This window comes from Setaria viridis, chromosome 9, assembly GCF_005286985.2.
Source record: "Setaria viridis chromosome 9, Setaria_viridis_v4.0, whole genome shotgun sequence".
NCBI lineage: Eukaryota > Viridiplantae > Streptophyta > Magnoliopsida > Poales > Poaceae > Setaria > Setaria viridis.
The window spans coordinates 22,159,554-22,171,673 of record NC_048271.2 but is presented as its reverse complement, the minus strand read 5'-3'; the positions used below and the strand labels follow the sequence as shown (position 1 = coordinate 22,171,673).

The 12,120-nt window shown below is 47.6% G+C and overlaps 1 protein-coding gene across 1 annotated transcript; it reads left to right on the top strand.

Annotated features, from left to right (window-relative positions):
* The first annotated feature begins 4,431 nt into the window (after window positions 1-4,431).
* LOC140221139 (uncharacterized) lies at window positions 4,432-4,776 on the top strand. The gene has a single exon (XM_072290465.1). It carries the CDS (start codon window positions 4,432-4,434, stop codon window positions 4,774-4,776), a length of 345 nt encoding a protein of 114 aa, XP_072146566.1.
* Window positions 4,777-12,120: the final 7,344 nt, after the last annotated feature.

The following is a 12,120-nucleotide window of genomic DNA, read 5'->3' as shown; positions in this document are numbered from 1 at the left end:
AAATCGAGGAGTAGATCAATAACCGACCTGCACATTCTCGGTCCACAACTACCCAGCACTCTCAGGGCCGATCCAGGCATAGCAGATCTGACCACCGATGAGGCGACCGCGCGGGAGGTCGAATGGAGCCAATCCGTGAAGAAATGGTGGATCCGAATGCCAACCCACCCGCCAACAACGATGCCAACCCTCCGGTCAACGGCAACGTCAACAACGGCCATTAGCACGACGATGACAACAACCGCCGCCGCGACGGGAGAGGCGATGATGAGGACCGTGGCCAACCTGGATGGCAACGTGATCTCCATGATGAGTTGCGTGACCTCCATCAGCACCGTGATATCCGCCCCGATGTCAACAACCGCCACCACGCGCGTGAAGAAGCCAAGCTCCGCCGCCGTGCCAAGTATGATCGCGACTATGGCGCTCCTGTGCACAACCACAACACTGAGCTCGAGGACCGCCGTCGCTAAGAAGATGAAATGTACCACCACGCTGAATACAACTACATGTCCGATGCCCCTGAAGATGCCTACAACCCACCCCGCCACGACTACCGCGGATGCCCCAGGGCTCCGCCCGTCCAGTACTACCTCGACAACGACGATGATGACATGGAGATCGATGGCTTTGCCACATTCACTCCACACCTCAGGGCTGTTAACTGGCCGGCCACATTCAAGCCAGCCATCAATGAAAAGTATGATGGTCACTCCGACCCCACCATCTGGCTCAAGACATACAACATTGCAGTGAAAGCTGCCAATGGCACCTACAACCAGATGGCTGCCTACTTCTCAGTGGTGATGGGTCCCGCTCCGCTCCTGTGGTTGGAGAATCTCTCCTGGAACAGCATCGACAGTTTGGATTAGTTCGCTAGAGCTTTCACCCAAAACTACTAGGCTACCTATAACAGGCCCGGCAACACGGAGAAACTCGGCCAAGTCTGCCTGAGGATAGGTAAAACCATCCGGGAGTACACCAACCGCTTTTTTGAGAACCACAACAAGCTGGCCAGTGTTGAAGACCGCGACATCATTATGTACTTCCGTTCTGGCCTGATGAACCGCACAATGTTTTGCAAGATGTACAAGGCTGCCCCCATGATGGTCGGGCACATGATGGAAGTTGTCAACAAGCAAGCAGACATCGAAGAGGCGGTGAAAGTTCAGTTCCAGAACGTCAAGCATCGTCCGGTTGACGACTACGACCAGCCGATCCATAACGAACCCCAGGCATGTTCGGAGTCCCGACTTTGAAAAAGGGCCCAAGAGGTTCTCGCTGCTGAGGTCGATCCTGTTAGACCGACCACCTTCAATTGGGAAGAATTCGACAAAACCCTTAGCGCTCCATGCCCCTTCCACAAGGACGCACGTCACACTCTTCGGGATTGCACAGTCCTGAAGAAAGAGCTCAGCGCCCTGGTGGAATACAAGCGGTCCCGCCGCACCGACTACTGCCGAGATGACAACAGGTGTGACTACTGACGCCGCAATGACCGCAACGACCGCGACGATCGCCACCACGACGGCCACTACAATGATGACCGCAACGACTGCGACAACCGCAGGCATGATGAACACGATGACCAGAATCGAGAGGAGCGCCGCGACCAGCCACATCAAAACATCCAACGGCCCGGTGCCGACAAGAATTGAGATTTCCAGCGACCGGAGCACCATGTCAACAACATCGTAGGCGAACACAATGCTTTTTGCAGCAACCGCTAGCAGAAGCTATGTCAGAGCAATCTATAACCTTCTCCAGGCAAGATCACTGGGTCCACATCCCAGATCCCGGGTCCTACCCGTTGTTGGTTTGCTCAACCATAGATCGGACGCTACTTCCCAAGGTGCTGATTGATGGTGGTAGCGGCCTTAACATCATCTTCATCGAGACCTTGAAGCGCATGGACTTTGATTTCGAGCGACTCCAGCCCTATGAAGAGCCCTTCTACGTCATTGTCCCCAGCAAAGGGTTCTACCCGATTGGTCGAGTTGTTTTGCCAGTCACCTTTGGCACACAAGCCAACTACCGCATGGAGCACCTCACATTTGTGGTAGCGAACTTCAATACTTCCTACCACACTATCCTTGGTAGGCCTATGCTGGTGAGGTTCATGGCAATCCCGCACGACACCTACCTCGTCCTCAAGATGCCGACCCCAAACAGAGTCCTCTCCGTCTATGGTGATGTAGAGATGTCATATAGATGTGACACTGAGGCAGTTCAGCTCGCAGAAGCACTGGAGTTATTAGCTAAGGCCACAGCCATGGTAGCCGAGGCCCAGAAAATGAGGAACGACCAGCTAAAAATCCCTGAGACAGAACCAACGCCCACGGCGCTGCAACCCGACCCAAGGGTCAAGAAGATCTGCCTCGTCCTAGAAGACCCGACCAAGACGGCCCTCATAGGGGCTGACCTCTCAGAGAAATAGGAACTCGCGCTCACCAGTTTCCTCCGGGAAAACTTGAACATATTCACATGGAAGCCATCTGATATGCCCGGTGTCCCCAGGTAGCTGACTGAGCACTCCTTGGACTTAAGCAAGACTGCACGACCGGTCAAGCAAAAACTTCGTCGCTTCACCCAAGATCGCAAGGAGGCCATTAGGGTAGAATTAAATAAGCTCCTAGCCACCGGATTCATCCGTGAATGTAAGCACCCGACTGGTTAGCAAACCTGATCCTTATAAGAAAGAAAACTAGTGAATGGAGAATGTGCATTGATTACACCACCTAAACAAGCACTACCCTAAGGACCCCTTGCCTCTTCCACGCATCGACCAAGTCATCGACTCTACGGTAGGGAGCATCCTGCTCTGCTTCCTCAACTGCTACTCGAGCTATCATCAGATTGCCCTTAATGTTGTCAACCAAGACAAGACGGTGTTCATAACACCCTTTGGCATCTACTGCTACAACACCATGACCTTTGGGCTGAAAAATGCTAGCGCCACCTACCAGAAGGCAATCCAAGGTTGCCTCACGACACAGCTGCACAAGAATGTTGAGGCCTACATCGATGATGTGGTTGTCAAGACAAAGGATGAGGAAAGCTTCATAGCCGACCTCGCGGAGACCTTCAATAGCCCTCGGGGTTACTACTAGAAACTCAACCCCGGCAAGTGTGCCTTCAGTGTCCCGTCTGGAAAGCTCCTGGGCTTCTTGGTCAGCTAGCGAGGCATTGAGGCCAACCTAGTCAAGGTGGATGCAATTCAAAACATGGCGAAACCATCTAACAAGAAGGACATCATGAAGCTTACTGGCATGATGGCGGCCCTTAGTCGCTTCACTAGCAAACTTGGAGAAAAAGGTCTGCCATTATTCAAGCTCCTCAAAAGGATGGACAAATTCGAGTGGGATGACGAGATCAGCAAGGCACTCGAAGAGCTCAAGGCTTTCCTCACCACCCCTCCCATCATGACGGCCCCGGCTGACCAAGAAACTCTGTACCTCTACATCTCTGCAACTACGCATGTTGTCAGCACCATGCTAGTTGTGGAGCGCCAAGAGCCCGGCCATGCTCATGTGGTGCAACACGCGGTGTATTACGTAAGCGAAGTCCTTAGTGACTCCAAGACCCGCTACACGCAGGTTCATAAATTGCTCTACACATTTCTGATCTCCTCAAGAAAGCTACGCCACTACTTTCAGGCGCACAAGATTCAGGTGGTGTCATCATACCCCATCGGCAAAATCCTCCACAACAGAGACATCAACGGTTGAGTTGTCAAGTGGTCTATGGAGCTCAGCGAGTTTGACCTTGATTTCTGCCCGCGTCATGCAATCAAGTCGCAGATCCTGGCCGACTTCGTGACCGAGTGGACGGAGATCCGGAAGCCACCTTCCCTGGAGAGGCCAGAACACTAGACGATGTATTTTGACGGTGCCCTTAACCTTGAAAGAGCCGGCGCGGGAGTCCTATTCATATCCCCCAAAGGTGAGCAACTCAAGTATGTGCTCCAGACCACTATAAGGCCACCAACAATGGCGCTGAGTACGAAGCCCTCATCCATGGCTTACGCATTGCTATTTCTCTAGGAATCAAACGCATCCTTGCTTATGGTGACTCCAAGGTGTCATCAAGAAAATTAATAAAAACTGGGATTGCACCAAGGAATCCATGGACGCTTAGTACGCGGAAATCCACAAGCTTGAGGCCCACTTTGATGGTCTTGAGTTCCATCATGTCCCCAGGGACCACAACATCGCCGCCGATATCTTGTCTAAGCTTGGCTCCAAACGTGTGCAAGTTCCAGTCGGCGTATTCGTACAAGATCTTCGAAAACCATCCATCAAAATCCTGGACCCAGACTAGGTCAACGTCGCTGGCGCTTAGGCTCCGTCCGACCCAAAACCCACTGACATCATGATGATTGAGGCAGAAGAAGACTGGCGCGCCCTGTTTATAGCCTAGATCACCGACCAGATGGTGCTAGAAGATAAGACAGGGCATGAAAAATTAGCTCCGCGCACTGCAAACTACGTCGTCATCGGCAAGGAGCTCTACAAGAAAGCTGCATCTACAGGGATCCTGATGAAGTGCATTCTACGTAGCGAGGGCATTGAACTCCTACATGAAATTCACTTGGGAACGTGCGGCAACCACACCGCCTCGGGGACTTTGGTCGGCAAAGCTTTCCGTTCAGGTTTCTATTGGCCAACAGTGGTAGCCAATGCAAAGGACCTCGTCCAAAGGTGCAAGGGGTGTCAATTCTTCTCCAAGCAGCAGCACCTTCCGGCTCAGGCCATGCGCATCATCCCACCATCCTAGCCTTTCGCATGCTGGAGGCTGATCATGGTCGGACCCTTCAAAACCGTTGCGGGCGGCTACACGCATATCTTTGTGGCAGTCGATAAATTCACCAAGTGGATCGAGGTCAAGGCTGTCACTAGCATTGAGTCAACTAAAGCCACTCAGTTTGTGGAGGAAATTATGCACCACTTTAGAGTGCCTAACAGGATCATTACCGACCTTGGCGCGCAATTCACAGGCTCCGAGTTCTAGGATTTCTGCCAAGACAACCTCATCGACGTGTACTACTCCTCAGTAGCGCACCCACGCTACAACGGTCAGGTCGAACATGCAAACAGGATGGTCCTCCAATCCCTCAAGTCGCGTATCTTTGACGATGCCTCCAAATACGCTACCAAGTGGCTACGCGAGCCGCCCCATGTCATCTGGGGCCTACGAACATAGAAGAATCGGGCTACCAGCTACACCCCTTTCTTCATGGTATACGGCTCAGAAGCTGTCCTGCCATCAGACGTGGCCTTTGGAACCCCACGCATCCAGTACTATGAGGAAGGCAAGGTAGAAAAAAGTCGGCGGGTCCACATCGACAACCTTGAAGAGCATCGTGCGACAACCCTCATTCAGCATGCACGCCATGAGCAGCAGATACGACACTACCACAATCAGAATGTCAAGGAACGCTCCTTCAATGTTGGTGACTTGGTGCTTCGTCGGGTCCAGTCCACCAAGGACATGCACAAGTTGGCTGCCCCCTGGGAGGGCTCCTTCATCATCAAAGAAGTCATCCGACCAGGCACCTACCGACTCCAATGGGCAGACAACTTCAGCGTCCCCAATCCGTGGAAAATCGAGCATCTACGACGCTTCTACTCCTAGATCTATAAAGCTATGTACCCGGTTTCCCCTTTATATTGAATAAATAAGACCTCCGTGGTTCTTTTTGCATACCTACTGCGTTATTGATCTCTTTGCTGAGCTATCCCTGACGCTCGGGGGTTGTCCAACCTGTTTAACAGCCCGCTCACTCACAAGCTCGGGGGCTTCCCCCTGGCGCCGACCTCTGGGTTCTGCATTTTTCTCCTCCCCCTCTCAAGGCTATACGACTAACTCACGTGGTCAGTGTCCTAGCTCGTGAAACCTAAACAACCTTGCGTTCACCCCTCCTACAAGCTTGAGATTCAGTCTCAGCAGGACGCTGGTCAGGCAAGGCTAGGTGCTTAGCGGCTACAGGCCTCGACTACACGTTGTCATGTCTATACACCAAAGGAGGGATGTAGCTTATTTTCATCATATATGACTAAGAATATTGCATTAAAACATTTCATGACATATTTTAACACATATTAAAGTTTTTTTTCTACAGGTCTAAATCATTTACAATGGTCTCTACCGCATCATGATATTGCTCAGCTAGCTCAAGAATCCACTCCACGTTGAAGTCGGCCGTGACTCCTATCGCAACGCGCTCCAATTCCAGCTTGGGGAAGTGCGATGCCACCAAAATGTAGGCATTCTTGACAATTCTACGGCAGTATCCTTTAGCAGCATCTTGAGCCAACCTGATGCGGCCTTGAGGCGGTCCAGCAGCGGTGTTGGTATGGTCGGGTTGGCGTCCGGATGGACCATGTCCATCACATAGCCGGCAGCCTTCCGTAGCTCCACCAACTCTACCTCCAGCCCTGATATTACATGTTGGTCATTCTGCATATTACTTACACTAGCTTCTAAGGAGCGCTCGGTTTCCTTGCGCACGTTGGCCTTACAGGCCAGCTTCTGCGACGCTGCATACTCACATTGACCACCGTGTCATGCTCTTGCTGGAGGCGTGCATTGGAGTCCTCGCACTCCTTGAGGTACCGATGGAATCTAGCCCCCTTCATCGCAGCATCTGCATACCCAAAATAGGCTCACATCAGCATCAATGTTGCAAAGAAAGAATTGAATAAGACAGGATAGCACAGTCTACCTTTCACGAGCACAGCCAGCACACCCTTCTCCAGGTTCTGCTACAGAAGTCGGTCATTGGCATCCGCCCTAGCCTTCTCGAGCTCGGCCTCCAAGCGCTCTGCCCTTATGCGATAATGCTTGGCCCTCCGAGTACCTTTTCCCCTCTTCTGCGCATGGGTAGCCAAATTCTGTTTGCACCACAACGATCAGGGTCCTGTAAGGAAATTTGAATTCAAATGACAAACGACTGGTGTACTTACATGGATCAGCTCGCCAGCGTCCAAGGAGAGCTTCCGCAAATTATACAGGTCTTCCTTAGCCCGCGCCATGTCCTCCGTCAAATCCTTGTTGGAGAAGGCCTTGGGATCAGATTCTTCATGAATCACACCAAGGTCAATTTCCTCGGTGGTCATCTCCAGCGGCAGGTCATCCCTAGGCAGCTCATCTTGCTGAGGGTCGGCTCTGGCCTCCTCAACAACCTTATTTTTGACCTCGGGGTTGACCACGGCATCATTCGCAGCCTTGGAGCCGACCTCATCCTGTTGCGATGGTGGACTCGACGCAACTTCTCCAGTGCGACCATCCTCAACAACTATAACATCTGTGGGCGGCGGCTGCTCTTCGGTATGACCACTGGTTGCCTCCGTCCGGGTCGAGCGGTTGGTTAGCTGTACACCACTGTCATCGGTGGCACGGAGGTCCTGCATTGCCGGCAACGCAAGCAATTCACACAAGATCAGCTGGCAACTACAAATACAACTGTCACACCCTGAAATTTTTGAATTTCAGGATGTGGTTAAAAGGAATAACTAAACAATGATTTTCTCATAATTTTGAAATTTTTCCCAACATTTATTTTTCTTCACAGGAAATTTAGTATAAGAAATATAATTGTTTGTTTTTCGAAATTAAATAATGTTGTTCTATGTCTACGCATTCATGCCGATGCATCTTGGTGTTTCATGAGTACAAAAGTTTCAAAAATGCATTTAGACGATGTCCAGACCCTTCTGAGAATTTTTCAACTTTTTCTAGAATTTATTATCCTTTTCCTAGAGCTAAATCCAGTTTTTGGTAGGCTCTAGAATCCTTTTCATGAGCTCTAAGTATTTTATTTGGACTCCTCATGTCCCAATCAATCTCTAGGAATTTTTCTAGAATTTTTTGAATTTTTAGAGTATTTTTCGTGAGTTAAATGATTTATCTAGAATTTGTTGGATTTATTTTTACACGCGAAATTATTTCCGAAAGTAATCTTTTCTTCTCTAACGAGCCAAGCCTGTGGGCCCGACCTGCTCCAATCGGCCTAGCTGATGGCCCAGCAGGCCGCCGGCCTCCCTTTGTTCCGCCAGCCCAGCCCACCACCTCTCCCTCTCTCTTCCCCTCACCGCTAGGCGGGCCCCACTCGTCAGGCCCTTCTCCTACCTCCTGCCACCACCCGCTCATTTTCCTGCTCCACCGCGCCACCTGTTCTGCCGCGCTCACTCACCTCCGAGCGCCGTCCTCCTCCTCTGCTTCCTCTCCCCACCGAAACGGCCGCCTCCACCAACGGCTGCCATTAATGCACCGCCCGCCTTTTCCCCTCCCCCTGTGCCATCTCCGCTCCCTCCCTCGCCCTATAAAGTACACCCCCGCCTCCACCCGGCGCCCCTCCACTCTTTTTCACCGTCAAACTCCCACCGGAGCCGCCAATCCCCACCAGCGCCACCGCTTCAGTCCGCCTCCGCCGCCCGCACCAGCGCCGCCACTTCCATCCACCGCTGCTACCCGCACCAGCGCCGCCGCTTCCGTCCACCACCGCCGCTTTCGTCCGCCAGCGCCGCCGGTGAGCCCTCCCTCGATCTCCCCTCGCTCTCCTTCGCCACCTGTGCCAGCTGCTCGGAGCCCCACCGCGTCGAAGCACCAGTGAATCTCGCCGCCAGAGTCCCCTGGCGTGAGGAAGAAGGTCGCCTTCTTACGTTTTAGCCCTTGGGAAATCTTGTCAATCTTTGTCCTTTTTCTTGTGTCTTGCAACTACAGAAAAACCCTCAATCTCTTCGGTTTCTTTCAATCTGATCCATACCATGATCCTTTTATAGATCTAACCCTGAGGTTTCACCTTTTTGTCAGCTTTGTTCTCTGAGTCTAAGGTATATTCCTTGCTAGCCCCTGTAGTCTATGATTAATCGCGAATAGGTCCTCAGAACCTTGTTTGATCCATAGTTTACACGTTTTAGCTCCGTTTCTATCCATTCAAGTTTCGTTAGATTCATAACAACATAAAATACACGTTAGTAGTGATGTTGTGCATCATTGCATGCCGTTAAAATAAATTTAATATTAATTTGATTAAAGCCTATTTCAATGTCTTTTCTTAATAAGAATTTAAGTAGGGTTTACATCGATTTTTCATAATCAACATTAATTTGACTAATTCTTGTTCAATTAGTTTTCTAAATAAAATTTCGTTAGGTTCTATAACGGTTTTCATAAACTAAGATTTAATTGATTAATTTCTATTTATAACTAGCTTTTCTAAATAAAAGATATCTAGTGTTATACATCGGTTTTCATAAATAAAGTTAAGATGCTTAATAATATTATAAGTGCCTTTTCCACATTAACATGTTTAGTTGAACCCGAAATACAAAGTTCAATTAGATGTCTTATACATGCTCTGAGTTTCTAAAGTTAATTGTTAAATTGGCATAACTCGTACTTGAATATTTACAAATAAAATATTATTAAGTTTACCGAAATATAACTTGCTTAATTCCAAATAGGGTATTTCTCTAAAATAACCTATGTGCATGTTTTATTTAATTAAAATGGATCAATCATATAGTCTTTTTATTTCTTTTATAAATTAAACCTCTCGATAGTTCCGTTCTAAGCGTTTCTTGCGTTCGCGTGACCTTAGATTCGAGCCCTATCCTTTAGTACGCTCTTTTAAAGCTTTTCTTTTGTTTTGGTGTATTATTCTTAGTTGTACTTGTTTGTTTATGCCAATTTTTGCTTCGAGTAGAAGGATCGCTGTTCGAAAGCTTTGAAGATTAAGAGTTTCAAGAAAGCAAGATTTGAAGAACAGTTAGAGTAACTTTTTTGTTGGAGAAAGGCAAGTATCCCTAACCATCCTTCTACATATGCTTTTTTTCATAATATCATGATAATGTTAATTGGAACATGGAGAACCACCCGGGAAAACAGTACAACCTCAAGAACTATCATGGCTCTGGTCTTGGCTAATTAATTAGAGACTCTAGTCTAGGATAACCTTACCGAAAGGGCAAGAGGGGCAGCGGTTGATGGGGTATAACCCGACCCTCAGACTGATCTGCTCTATGGTAGCTTCGCAATCTTAAGAGAGGTTTATGCACACTACCGCTCCGGAAACCTTAGCGGCTTACCACTTACTAGGGAATATTTGTAAAGATCTCGTAGCGTCCCAATGCAATCACACCTCGGAAGTGTGGTATGGTGCCTAGCTAGCACCGCATGGTTGGGTCTAAAGTTCTTTTGAACTTTTACGCGACTTGTGGGTAAAGATGTGCAACCTCTGCAGAGTGTAAAACCGATCGATCAGCCGTGCTCACGGTTAAGAGCAGCCTGAACCCTCACGTGATTAATTAAACTTGAAGATGGACTTAAATCGTTATTCTAGTTATTTCTTGTGGCCTTGTTGAGTACCAACCATAAGTGTACTCACCCTTGCTTACTGCTGCTCAGAAGATGAAGATGTGTGAAGTTGTTGTGAAGATGATGCTGAGTTCTAGGCATACGCAGCCCCCAGTCGTTTGCCTGTGAAGTTTGGAGCCTCCGTTTCCAAGGCTTAAGCTTTGTATCTCTGATAGTCTTGTAAGTCTTTGTTTTTCTTTACGTGATACTATTGCTGTTATTCACTAATGATGTCATTGTATGTATGAAACTAGATCCTGACATACGTATAGGTAGCACTTGATTTTGTTTTAAAATCGGGTGTGACAGAAGTGGTATCAGAGCTGTATCGTCTGTAGGACGTAAGCTTAGATAGCAATGATCGCTTTCTAAGGTATGTTTTACTATAAAAATAATTCCTACCTTATCCTTGATCTCTCTGATGACTATTCTCACTCCCTGTACATTTTATCTACACCTTGATTGCTTATTTCTGATCAACCTTGACTCTTGGTCCTTTAGCCCCACCTTGTTTTGCTATTGCTAAACCCTCAATCTTTGTCTATTTATTTTCCTCTATCCTTGATCACTATTTGATCTTGATCATACATCTCCTTTGGTGAATGATTTTTCGTGTACCAAGCATCTCACCTCCTTTTTGATTTGTTGGTGAAAATGCTTACACCTTACTCCTTGATATTTTTGTTATTTCCTACTTATCCTTTTATACATATCTCCTACTTTATTTTATCTTCAGAATATCCATCTTCCCCATTGTACCTCTCCTTGTTTTTCAAATACCTTGGAATCTTTCCCTTGATTTTTGATTCCAAAGTGTCTCTTTTATTTAAAAATATTTAGAAGATCCGTGCCACCAGAAGTCAAGTCTTAGCGACTGAAGAAGCAACCCCAAGCTTAGGAGTACCCCTTGCAGCCCTACTTACAACGATTAGCATCGTTCCTTGACTGTGTGGACTGGTGAAATTCTGTGTTTGCATGATGATTCTTGTATTTATGAATTTGTCTAATTTGTTTCTTTATAATGATTATTGGTGTATTGTGGGATTTCTATCTACAATGACCTCAGTTGGCTAGCTGGGTTCTTCTTTTGTATGTCCCACATCCTTGTTATCTTTCTTTCTATCTCCCAATTCTGATGGACATCAAGAAAGAAAGTGAAGGCAACACCAATGTCGACAAGCAGATGCTATCGCCACCACCATCGTCAAAGTAGAAGCAAGTTGAAGAAAAGAAGGCCCCACTCTAGTTTCTTCGCCACCTTGCTGCTTTCTATCCTTCCATCTACCTCACTCTGATGATGACCCAAGAAAAGATGAAGATATCACAAAGTACTCTACTTTATTCTTCAATTTTATTTATTCTCTTTATCACCCAACCAGATGGCGAGTCCCAATGGAAATCATGAAGATAGAGCCAATGAAGGTGTTCAAAACAAAATTTGTTTTGAACAAAATATATTCTTTTACCTCCTAGTAAATCTCATCTAATTAAGCAACACTCACACCAATGAAAAAAACGCATGGAGAAGCACGTAGAGCCAATCAAATGATCAATTGATGTTATTTCTCTAGTTCCAATGCACGCACATTTATTTAGAATCCAAAAAACTAAACATGCAACACAATTTCCAAATACAATTAGTATTAGTTATTAGGGGCAACATAGACATTTCTTACTACTACTATTATGTCTGAAATTTTCTAAAAGGACACTCTTTGCGGGACGGAGAGAGTAAATGTTATAACTAGGTCCCATTTGGAT

Coding starts and splice junctions, on each gene's coding strand:
- LOC140221139 (XM_072290465.1), top strand. CDS start 4,432: ATGGTGCTAGAAGATAAGACAGGGCATGAAAAATTAGCTCCGCGCACT.